The sequence below is a fragment of the Vicia villosa genome, unplaced genomic scaffold (assembly GCF_029867415.1).
Source record: "Vicia villosa cultivar HV-30 ecotype Madison, WI unplaced genomic scaffold, Vvil1.0 ctg.000059F_1_1_1, whole genome shotgun sequence".
Taxonomy (NCBI): Eukaryota; Viridiplantae; Streptophyta; class Magnoliopsida; order Fabales; family Fabaceae; genus Vicia; species Vicia villosa.
This window is the reverse complement of record NW_026704988.1, coordinates 35,516-47,432: the sequence shown is the minus strand read 5'-3', so window position 1 is coordinate 47,432 and position 11,917 is coordinate 35,516. Positions and strand designations below refer to the sequence as shown.

At 34.1% G+C, this 11,917-nt stretch overlaps 1 protein-coding gene across 1 annotated transcript; it reads left to right on the top strand.

The window, feature by feature from the left end:
• The first annotated feature begins 734 nt into the window (after positions 1-734).
• LOC131623230 (uncharacterized protein At4g37920) lies at positions 735-3,600 on the top strand. The gene is made up of 6 exons (XM_058894225.1): positions 735-1,019; positions 1,146-1,423; positions 1,761-1,926; positions 2,038-2,282; positions 2,860-3,047; positions 3,141-3,600. Exons 1-6 carry the CDS (start codon positions 848-850, stop codon positions 3,355-3,357), a joined length of 1,266 nt encoding a protein of 421 aa, XP_058750208.1. The 5' UTR covers positions 735-847; the 3' UTR covers positions 3,358-3,600.
• Positions 3,601-11,917: the final 8,317 nt, after the last annotated feature.

Sequence of the window (11,917 nt, the reverse complement as noted above, 5' to 3'; positions counted from 1 at the left end):
CTCAAAAAATATTACAACTAAAACTTTCCAAAATATGTCTCCTAATCGATTATTTGTGGCCTAATCAATTATTTGATGATGATTTTGAAGATTTTACGCGTTCTGATTTGCTTAGAGGCAAATATACAATTTGATTTTATCTGAATTTTGAAACGTATAGAGAATCTAATCGATAATTTGTCTTGGTTTCAGCCTCTTAAGTCTAATTGGACCTTGGGTTGAGATCTAGCTTTAGCATACTGTTTTTACCACTTTTTTTCTCAAAAAATATCAAAAACTCAAACATTTCATCGGTAAAAATAATTTTTAATTGAGGTGAAAATAATAAAACACTTATTTAAAAAATTAATCAAAATTTTCTAATTTTTCAACCTATAAAAATTGTAAGTTTAGTGCAACAAATTTTGCTTCTTTGTTCATAGTTCACCATTCAATCATAATTTCAGTTTGCTTCTCCTTTCACCTTTCAATTATAGTTCCACTAATGAACGACTCTCTTAAAAAGGGGTAATTATACAAAATCCATCTCCCCCCACTCTATATATATAAGATATAATGATATAATGATATAAAATAATAGACAAAATCCGTTTAGTATTTTTTGGTGAAGTATTTAATGCTCTTAACAAATAAATAGAATGCCAAAATCCCATTAGGTGAACATATATGAAGAAAATTGTAAGTAAACCAATTTTGTAGAATTAATTAAAAATATTTTTCTCTGCTCTTATTGAAGAAACAGATAAGATAATATATAAACGAAGATTCTGTCAATTGTCTTCTGAAGAGTGAAGTAACAGTTACTCTCTTGTTGTGCCTCAAGGAACAACCCAACCTCAAATTCAACATGAATAGCTTCAAAATTTTAACCTCAACATTCAACACCTCCACTTTCTTCCCTTCTATCCATGATAACCTCTGCACCACCAATCTCCTCACTCCTTCCTTCCAAAACCACAAAACCAAACTTACAGCTCAGAATCCCAAACCCCATTTTCTCCTATGCGCTTCTCTTCCTAGTAAGTCCCCTTTTCCATCTCAATTTCTTGTTTTTTTCGTCTTCTCAACATGGGTTTGTCAAAAAGATTAAACCTTTGCATTCATTTGAAGTAATAGGGGTTACTAAAAAGATGATTTTTTTTTAGGTCCACAAGCTAGTAATGTTTCCATGGCTGAAGTGGAGGAACAAGAAGAGGTTGAAATTGTAAAGGGTTACACCATGACACAATTTTGTGACAAAATGATAGATTTGTTTTTGAATGAGAAAACCAAATCAAAGGAATGGAGGAAGTATTTGGTATTTAGGGAGGAGTGGAAGAAATATAGGAATAGCTTCTTCATTAGGTGTCAAAGAAGAGCTGAGATGGAGAGTGATCCAACAATGAAGGAGAAATTTGCTTCATTAGGGAGAAGGGTGAAGAAGGTAACACATTATGTAGTTAGTTCTATCTCTGTGTTTTTTTTTTATTTTTTGGCTTATCACCAATGGTATAGTCCGGTTCGGGGGTCAGTTCTGACACCAAGTGGGTCCAGCCCCTCCCGATCGCAGTTGCGGGGGATCTCTGTGTTTCTTAAGTTCTTGGAAACCATGCCCCTTTATAATGTTGTTGATGTTACGAAAGAATCTTTTGTTGCCAAATGTAATGAAAAGTTGAAAACCAAAGATTGACAATGAATCACAATTTACTATCATATCTAGATATTTTCTTGGTTTTAGAGCTTCTTCGTCGGTTCTGTTTGATCAGGAGTAAGCATTGCAGATTGATGATGAAATGGAAGGACACTATGAACTTTTCAAGGAGTTACAAGATTTTCCAACCGACATTAATGCCATAGTTGCACGAAGGCGCAAAGACTTCTCTGGAGACTTTTTCCGTTACCTCACTCTTATTGCAGATACTTATGACAGCTTGGAGGATCGTGATGGTAATTGTTCTCGAGTTTTTTTTGGTTATTTTTCTCTCGATGACTATTACTAATCACTAGAAAGAATGATTATTTTTCTGTTGATTGATTTTTGTCCTATTTGTTGAACAGGGATTGCGAGGCTTGGGGCTAAATGCTTATCTTCTGTCGGTGCATACGATAATACTTTAAAGAATATGGAGACATTAGACGCTGCGCAGGCAAAATTTGATGATATCCTCAACTCTCCTTCAATTGACGCAGCTTGTCAGAGAATCAAAAGTCTCGCAAAGGCAAAGGAACTTGATTCTTCATTGGTATTGTTGATAAACGGTGCTTGGGCTAAAGCGAAAGAATCTACAACAATGAAGAATGAGGTATGACTTTTAAATATGATGCACCATCGATTTCTTTATGTTCTTCTATCCTTTTCCAAGAAAGATTAACAGATGCTTCAGATTGTGCCTATCAATGTTAGCAAGGCATTATAATACGTAGGACCAATCAAAATGTTTGAATGGCATTATAGTACTTAAATGATAAATGCGTCAAAATGTCGGAATGGTCTTGTTGTTGTGTATAAGTTAAGAAAATAGACCCACGACATGAATAAATATGGGAAAGTTTTCCAATTACCAACAAATGCTTATTTCCTTTAATGTATTTGTATCCTCGTATGAAAGGTAACCTAGTCGCGTGAAAATGAAATTAGCTTTTTGTGATTTTACTGAACAATGAGTCAAGATACTTAGAGAGCTTCTGATACAAGTATTTGTTTGAACTAATCTTAACCTAACTTCCTAAGACAGTTACAACAGATTAAGTGACTAAAACTACTTATTACAAAGACAGCTAGTGGCGACCGTTAATAGCTGAAAGTCTATAGAGCTGTATGAAAACTCATTTCTATTAATACAGTATATTCAAAAATATTGTTCTATATTGTGCGTGCAGGTGAAAGAGATAATGTACCAATTGTACAAGACCACAAAGAGCAGCCTAAGGACAATTGCTCCAAAAGAAATAAAACTTCTAAAGCATTTGTTAAACATCATAGACCCCGAGGAGCGATTCTCTGCCTTGGCAATGGCTTTCTCTCCCGGTGATGAACATGAAGCCAAGGATCCTAATGCTTTATACACGTAAGAGAATTTCCTACTGGTTTTTCGTGAAGTGTATCTTCCTTTTACGATTGTGCTGATAATCTTCTACTTTGTATGTAATTAATCAAACAGCACGCCTAAGGAGCTCCACAAATGGATTCAGATAATGCTCGATGCATATAGTCTAAACAAAGAAGAATCAGATTTGAGAGAAGCTAGGCAAATGACTGATCCTATAGTTATTCAAAGATTGTTTATCCTCAAGGATACCATTGAGAAAGAATATATGGAAAAAGACAAAGTTCCAAAGTCTGAGACAGAAGATGACTCCCAATCAGAAGTGTTTTGAATTGTCATTCGTTACACTTTTTTGATCGAATGAAACATGTATGTTTTTCCTTTATATACTAGAATTTGTAGTCTTGTACTATTTCACCAGGTTTCCTCTACAAAATTTTGAATTGTATAAAGCATCCACCTGAGTAATGTGGATGATGCCACAAATCATTTTGAGGTGTAATGTAGTATAGAACCAGAAGTAGTTCCTTATGCATGCATGTTTGAATCAATGAAGATGTTGGATACTAGGAAATTGGTAATAGAAAGATATTGTGCGTTGCTATGACACCTTATAAAAATTATACGTATCATTTTTTTTTTCTTTCGCTTCGGTTCCGGCCTACATAGTAGATCGACTATAAGTTTGTTAAAAAGAAAAAGTTAACTATAAGTTGTCAGATTTTGTGCGTTGTTATGACACCTTATAGATACACTACATCATGTATGCATATTTCCAATCAATGAGATTGATCATTTTACGTCACAATTAGTATCTTGAGCCCATACGGTTTAAATTTGATCACAAAAACACAATTTTTTTTGTTTAATCAGTTGTAAATCGTTTTTTAAGTTAGTTTCTACTAAGAACTCGTCAATATTCTCTCCCTGTAGACACGAATTCGAATTTACACCACCATCAATTTCAAAGTTTGATGGTTTTTATTATAGTTATCCAAAGTTAATGAAGAATTTGATGTGATAAAAGGAGTATTCGAATCTAATTATGGATGGTGTCATACTGCTTACGTGAATCAAGGAGCAACGTGAATCCCTTAGTCCATCAAATTAGAGTGTTTGAACATATATCATATGCTCACGTGCTAGATGTTCAAAGAAAGAAACTAGATCCAAAAGGCGTCGAGTATGTTCATTATGGTGCCAGTGAAAAATGCAAAGCATACAAACTATATGACCACGGCAAGAAAAATATTGTGATAAGCAGAGATGTAACAGTTGAAGAGTTCAAAGATTGGAATTGAAATAAAAATTCACATAAGCAAAAATTGGAAGCTAACATAGCTGAGAAAGTGACGCAATTGGAAATCCTAAAGATTAACAAGCGTTAAACCTAGAATAAAATACAGGGTTGCAAGCATAAAACCTATCATATAAGCCCTGAAATTCACTACAAAGAAAAACTAATTTTGATTTTATTATAATAAATGATAATCCTTATGGTCATGCCAAACATCTTTAATATACAGAAAACAAAAAAACCCTAATAAACTTTTAATCTAAAACAGAAATAAAACTAAAAGTTGCTTAAATATTAAAATAGAAAATTGCTTAAATACTAAAAATTGCTTAAATATTAAAACAAAAAATTGCTTAAATGTTAAAATGTTTTCTGACGCGCGATTTCTTCTTCGATAGCGCAACCAGCCTTCCTACATCAATCTCTCCTACCTCTGAAGAACTTAACCATGAGTTCTCTTCTTGATAAAGAGCTTCATTTGAATGCATATTGTTTTAAGTACCAAATGGAAACCTCTCCTTACGCGGAAATTCCATCACATCTTCTCTCACATTGAAAACTTTAACTTTCATGCGTTTATCTCGCATAGGAGACCAATCTTTTAATAGTTCATCTGCAGTGAACTCCTTGAAATCCTTTAGGACCCTTGGCACTTCTTCTGGAATTGTTGTTTCCTCCTTTACAACACTCATCACCTCTTTAGACAGTACTGGACATAAAAAAATTTAGTTTCTTTAATGGCCTTATCAAGCTCCTTTTCACTATGTGTCATCACCAACAAACTAGACTTCTTTCCTCCTAGTTTCTTATCAAAATTAAAAACAAGAGGCATAATAATTTTATGTGTGTCTCATGTAAACATCATCACGTTATCTCATCCTCGATAAGTGATATCATTATCATACTGCCAAGGCCTACCAACTAAAATATGACAAACATCCATATCAAGATTTCTATCTTTTACATAATTGATTTGAAAATGTTCCAACTTTTTATCCATGTCATGATTTCCACATTTGATTATAGGCATATTAGAAGCTAGTAGCTTTGAATTTTCACTTAAAAGACATTGCTCCTCAGATTTCAAAGCATCTGCAATTGTAAAAGGATCTCACTCACTTTAGTACAATCAAATTAAGTAGAAATACCATTATCATTGAGCTAATTTTTGCAATTGATTGTGAGACTCTCATTCCATAAACACCCTTGTGCATATCCTTCATATATATCAAATTAATCATCACCATAATTTACTTAAGTATTCTTTGGTGCCCCTTTGACAATTTTGAACTTTGCCTCTTTAACAAACTGTCTCCAACTTTTTTAGTTTTGGAATGTTACTCTCAGGTTTGCAAGGTATAAAGCTTTTTCTGCAAACTGTGCAAACTAGGAGCTTTTACATGAGAAAAGAAATCAATGAAAGGAGATGTCTTCTGTAGGCCGGATGATTTATTGGCCACGTTTGATGCATTGTTTGATCCATTTTGAATGGTGGATGTAAAACAGAAATTAGATTATCCCTAACCTGTCCCCCTCTCCTGTCTCTTTGCAGATTCCCGTTGTTATTAACGTTGTCCACTTGATTTGCTAAATTCTCCATCTTTCCAGTCAAAGCAATTTGAGTCTCGACAACAGCCGCAGTAATTCGCTCAAGATCTATTTTGGTCGCCGGTTGATCCTCCATGGTTGTCAAGCTACGAAAAGAACATGAGAAACCTGCTATGATGCCAACTAACACAGTTGGAAACCCTAAGGATTAGCAAGCGCTAAACCTAGAATAAAACACAAGGTTGCAAGCGCAAAACCTGTCAGATAAGTTCTTGAATCCACCAGAAAGAGAAAAAAATTATGATTTTATTATAATAAAAGATAATCCTAATGGCCATGTCAAAGGTCTTTAAATACAAAAAACAAAGAAATCCTTATGGACTTAAAGAGACTCTAATGGGCTTTTAATTTAAAATAGGAATAAAAACAAAAATTGCTTAAATATTAAAATAAAAATTGCTTGAATACTAACATTGGTTAAATATTAAACTGCTTTCCGACGCACAATTTCTTCTTCGATACACGTAGGCAGCCTTTCTACGTCATGAAGAGAAGGAAAACACGTAGCCAATGGCGGGAGGTGCTTGTGTAGATCAACCACTTAGATATCAAAAGGAGGAGGAAAAAGTGTACAAGAAAAAAAAAGTAATTGAGTGGACTCAAACAAACATCAAGAACTTGGTACAATAAAATTGAGTTATACTTCTATCTGGCGCAATAACAAATGTTCTCATGAACACACTTTGTTTGTGAAGCAAGAAGATCGAGGTAAAATTCTTATAATCAATCTTTATGATCTAATTTACACATGTTATTATGAAAATAAGATTTTAGATGTTTGATTTGGGTAAAATGAAATACTTTTTTGGAGTGAAAATCATGCATCTTTGACTACTAGATCTTCACCCATCAACACAAGTTTGCTAAGGAAGCTTTTTAAATTTCAACATGGAATAGTGTAGTAATGCTTGTAGGCCCATAGTTCTTGGAAGCATGTTGACCAAAGATGAAGGAGGAAAATTTGAATATGCAACACATTATAGAAAAATAATATGATTCTTAAGGTCTGCCTCACCTTTTTAGTATGTTTAATGGCTAGTTAGATAATCTTTCTGGTCCTATTTTACAAAAAAAAGTTATTTTTTACATACATTGAATAACTAATGTATCTAGACAATATATGGATCAAATACACTGTCTTTTCAATGAACCTAAAAAATAAAGTTTTTCTTATAAGTAGAATAGAACCATAAGGAGTACATGAAAATACCAATAGAGATTCACTTCAATACCAATAGAGATTCACTTGGCCGAAGTCAAAAGGGTGATGAGATACCTCAAAGGAGGGATGGAGTGAAATTGCAGGGATGGTCAAATTCAAAATATGTAGGAGATCTTGATGATAAGAAAATAAATTTTGGATTTGTGTTCATGTATGGATCAAGATCTATATCATAGTCATCTAATTGAGAAGCAAGTCATAGTCACTCATTTCTACACATAAGTTGATTTTGTTGCAGCAGGTTTTTATGCATGCTATGACATTTGAGTTAGAAGAAATCTCGATCAACTTGCTCAAGTTTCCGTGACAACAACTCCTCAATAAAATTATGGAAGAATTTTACATAATTGTTAACTTTATTTCTCTTAAAAAAAACTCGTTAACTTTAGTAGTATCAATTTAAGACTCTTTGTTGTCTCTTATTGGAAAGCCAAATGAAAACTTCCAGGGCATAAAAGTTTTCCATTCCATTCAATGAATGCATTATTTGGCTTGTGATGCAAATCGAAACTCAACGTCACCGTGGGACCTTGGTAGGTTGGATACTGTAGCACGCCTTTGACCTTTTTCGAATAAACATATTTTTTTAATGGCCTTTGCTTCCATTTTGTGACATAAAAATCAAGATTGTATTTTATATGAAAAAACACTATACTTAGCTTCTTCTAGTATTGAAAGTAATTTGATCCTTGCTTTCGCTGAGAATATTACTGCTATGTCATCGGTGTTTGCAAAATTTTTGGCGGTTATTAAAGCTATCGAAATAGCGATTTCTCATGGTTGGAGGAAGTTATGGATTGAGACCGATTGCATATTATGGTCGTGAACGCCTTCTCCAATCCGATTTTGGTTCCTCTTCAGCTTATTCATAGGTGGAATAGAAGTTTCAACCAGACTATTACAACTAACATTATTATCACTCACATTCATAGGGAGGGTAACTCTTGTGCTGATTTTTTTGGCTAATTTAGCGCTCAACACAGGTTCCTCCGTCTTTTTTAACTCCACCCCTATAGGGATTATGAGTGATTTTGTAAAGAATAGACTAGGTATACTTTTCTTTAGGTTTGATGGCTTTTGATCGGGTTAACTTAGATCCCCTCTTTTTTGTGTGTGGTTGTATTATGTTCTTCTTTTTTAATATATGAGCAGTAATAAAAAAAGTATCGAAAGTAATTACTCCTCTACTTTGGAATAAGAACAAATTGAGAATTTCTCTCAACACTCATATAGAGTGAAAAACACTCCTGAAAATCCCAAAATACATTTTAAAAATGTATCAATTTTAAAGATTTCGGATATTCATCTCTGAAATCAATCATAATCAGATTTTTAATGATTTCGGATATGCATATTTGAATTCACCAAAAAACTATTTCGGAGATGCATATCCGAAATATGGTCTGATCTGAATGAGTCATTTTTTCCCAAAACAACAACATAGTAGAAATAAAATTAAAACCTCCTACTATTCAATAAAATATAACGGAAATAAAAAATACGCAAAGTAGATTAAAAAAATCGATACTATAATATGGAAGTAGTTGTTCGGAAAAGTGCTCAATGTAAAAATATTACAACATCGAATAAAAAGTCATGAATAAAACATAAATAGGCATCTACTACTGAGTATGCCTAATGCGAACTCCCTACGACCTTCTCTGCCTCCTATACCCCACCGCATTGGACGCCTCACCGACCATCCTCTACATTATGGAAACCGCCTCTAGACCGTCCTGCTCAATGGTCCCTCTCTTCAATGCCTCCTGCCCTATCGACTGTATCCGCGGACAAATTGGCAAGAGATTAGTGGCATGGTCATCATCGGTCTGCTGGTTCTCCAAGAGCTCCTCATGTGCTGGCCTAGGTGGATGCCTAGGAGCATCGGGTGTCATGATAGGATGTGAGACCTGATAGAACCATGTCACATATTCATCTACACAGTGCCAGCTCTGAGTGGCCCGCGATGGAAGTAAGAGATGATCAATCTCTGAAACACAAATACGATAATATGTTAAATAGAAATATGATATAATTAAATGTGACATAATTAAATAGAAATGTACCGTAAGGAGTGTGCAAGAGTCAGTCAACTATCTCGTTCTCTAGTTGGAGACTTCATTCAACTTCTGCTATAGGTATACTAGAATGACATCCCCCCAATTCCACCTGTGAACTGTAGTCAAATCAATTAAGTACCGGAGATAAGTCATGTCCACGTAGGTTGCACTTTTGTCCACAAAGAGTGCAGTTCCTACCAAAAACATGAACCAACACCGTAGAGCACAACCATGGTGATACTAAACAAAATCCCGTCACCCTCCTCCTCAGACTCCGCTGTCGCCACCAAGTGGTTCTTACAAAGCTCTTTCAAGCTGGAGAACCGGATATGCGCCTCATTCGTCGCTCTGCACTCATAGTCCGCCATATTTGGGTCCATACCCAGATAATACACTATCCACTCTATGGCCTCAACCCTCTGTATCCGAGAATGGTCCAATAACCTCCCTCTGATCGACAGGTGTGGAAGACAAGCCACGTCATGTAGGGTGATCGTCAACTCCCCACAAGAAGGTGGAAAGACGAAGTCTCCTTGTGCCACCTTTCAACAAATGCCCATGAATTCTATATACGGTCATGCATAACCTGTCTAGTCCGCCCCCAGATACAACGTCATTAAACCATTGAGCCTGTGGTTTAAACATACCAAATATTTTCGGCGCATGGTTCACAGATTTTATGGTCGCCCGTTCTTGTCACAACAAAAATAAAAAACAATGTTAGTTAAACCGTTTGAAGAAAGTGCAATAAAAACATAAATAAAAAATGATTAAATTAGAAAGTGTAATAAAAAACAACTCCGCCCTCTCAAACTTGTCTAGCGACATAGTTATGATAGTAAATCAACACATATATGTCTGAAGGCCTATCGCGGGTAGCCCTCCTCCTCCGCATCATCCTCGTCGTGCTTAGGGTGAACATCGGGTACCTCTTCCTCCTCCTCCTCCTCAAGTTCCACCTCCTCCTCCTCACGTACCTCCTCCTCACGAGAGGAAGATGCCCGAGACAACCGACTCCTCGATGCAGATGAAGATCCTGCAGGTGACCGATTCATTTGGACTGGTACTCGGACTCGGCCCTGTTCTCGAGTCACTGCTTGCTGTGCAGCTCTCTCGCGCCGAGCTGAGGCTGTCTGTGTCTCCCTACCCTGTCTAAGTCGAGCGGCCGGTGCCTGGTTGCCTGCTATTTCCCTGAAAAAATGTAACTGGTAAGACTTTGAAACAAATTTGAAAATAAAAAAAAAAAAGACAGTTCATACCATATTTCAGAAGTGATTTCGAAAATGCACTTCCGAAAACACATGCGAACAACCATTTTTGGCAGACCACTATTTCTTACCTTAACTCAATCAAAATCCATTTTTTACCAACTAAACACTATCATTGACCTACAATAACTACACCCTACAATATTTTTCTAATTTCTAACAACCCTAATAACATTTTCAAGTTAGAGTTCAAAGTTATGGAAACTTACAATTTGTTGAAGTTTTGAGTTGATGTTGAATGAGGCTTTGAATGCTAATCAATGCTTGAAAGGAGTTGAATGAGCAAGAATACTTTGAATACAAGTTGGCACATATGAGTTTGTGTGAAAAAAGTTTGTTTTGAAGAGAATGAAAGTGAAGGGGTGTCTGTTTCAGTTTTGTAAAAAACGTAACAGTTTTCGGAGATGAATATCTGAAGACACCATTTTTTAAAAAAAAATTATTTCGGATATGCATATTCAAAAATATTTTTTTTAAAAAAAAAAAGTGTCTTCGTATATGCATATCTGAAATTATTTTTTTTTTTAAAAAAAATGTGCCTTCAAAGATGCATATCCAAAAAATAGAGGTATTTTGCAGTTTTCACTACGGATCCCTACGAAGGTGTATGAGAGTAAAAAGAAATTCTCAAAGAAAATTTAGGTGTATTTTTTTGTATTGTTCATAATTTAAAATAGATTCTTTTATAATAGTAATTAAAATAAATTTGAAGTAATTTTAGATTTTTTTTTTTACAAAGGAAAAAATTATACAATTTAATAAAAAATATATGTAAAACAAGAGAGCACAAACTTGAACTTTCTTTGTAAGTTTGGACAAGAGAGAAATGAAGAAATTTGGAGCAAGAGAGTTAAAAGAAAAAATAGAAATGCTCTTTAGATTTTTTAAAATTGTGTTTTTATATAGAATAAATTACCGTTAGTATATTTTTAATTTTTTAATATTATAATGTAGATTTTATTTAAAAATTTTATTTAAGTCTTTTACAATTCTTCAAAAACTTCCTTTCATACAAATTTTGAAAATTTCAAAATAAATGCCTTTTATATTATGAAAAAATAAATTTTAAAACGTGTTTTTATAAAAATTGTAGAAATTGTAAATGTTACATTCTTAATATCAGTTTTGAAACAAACACATTCCCTACTAATGGTAATTAATTTATCTTATTTTTTCTTACAACGTAATTTATATTTTCTAATAATTATTAAATATTTTTCTTTATCTGACTCACATAAAACAAAAATTCTTATTTCTAGGTACATGCAGACATGCTTGTTTTGGATAAGAGTAAAGAGGAGTCAGTTGTACTTCTCTGAAGTGCATATTATAGTACTAGTCTCCATTGCAGTACAATCTCATTTTTTATATCCATAATAATAATAATTTAAACCATTTTTTTATTTAATTTTTTCCAATAAAATTATTTTTCACTC

Excerpts from the sequence above, each read along its gene's own strand:
- LOC131623230 (XM_058894225.1), top strand. The coding sequence starts at position 848 with ATGAATAGCTTCAAAATTTTAACCTCAACATTCAACACCTCCACTTTC. Across the intron at positions 1,424-1,760 it reads TAGGGAGAAGGGTGAAGAAG|ATTGATGATGAAATGGAAGG; the intron begins GTAACACATTAT and ends TAAGCATTGCAG. Across the intron at positions 1,927-2,037 it reads CAGCTTGGAGGATCGTGATG|GGATTGCGAGGCTTGGGGCT; the intron begins GTAATTGTTCTC and ends TTTGTTGAACAG.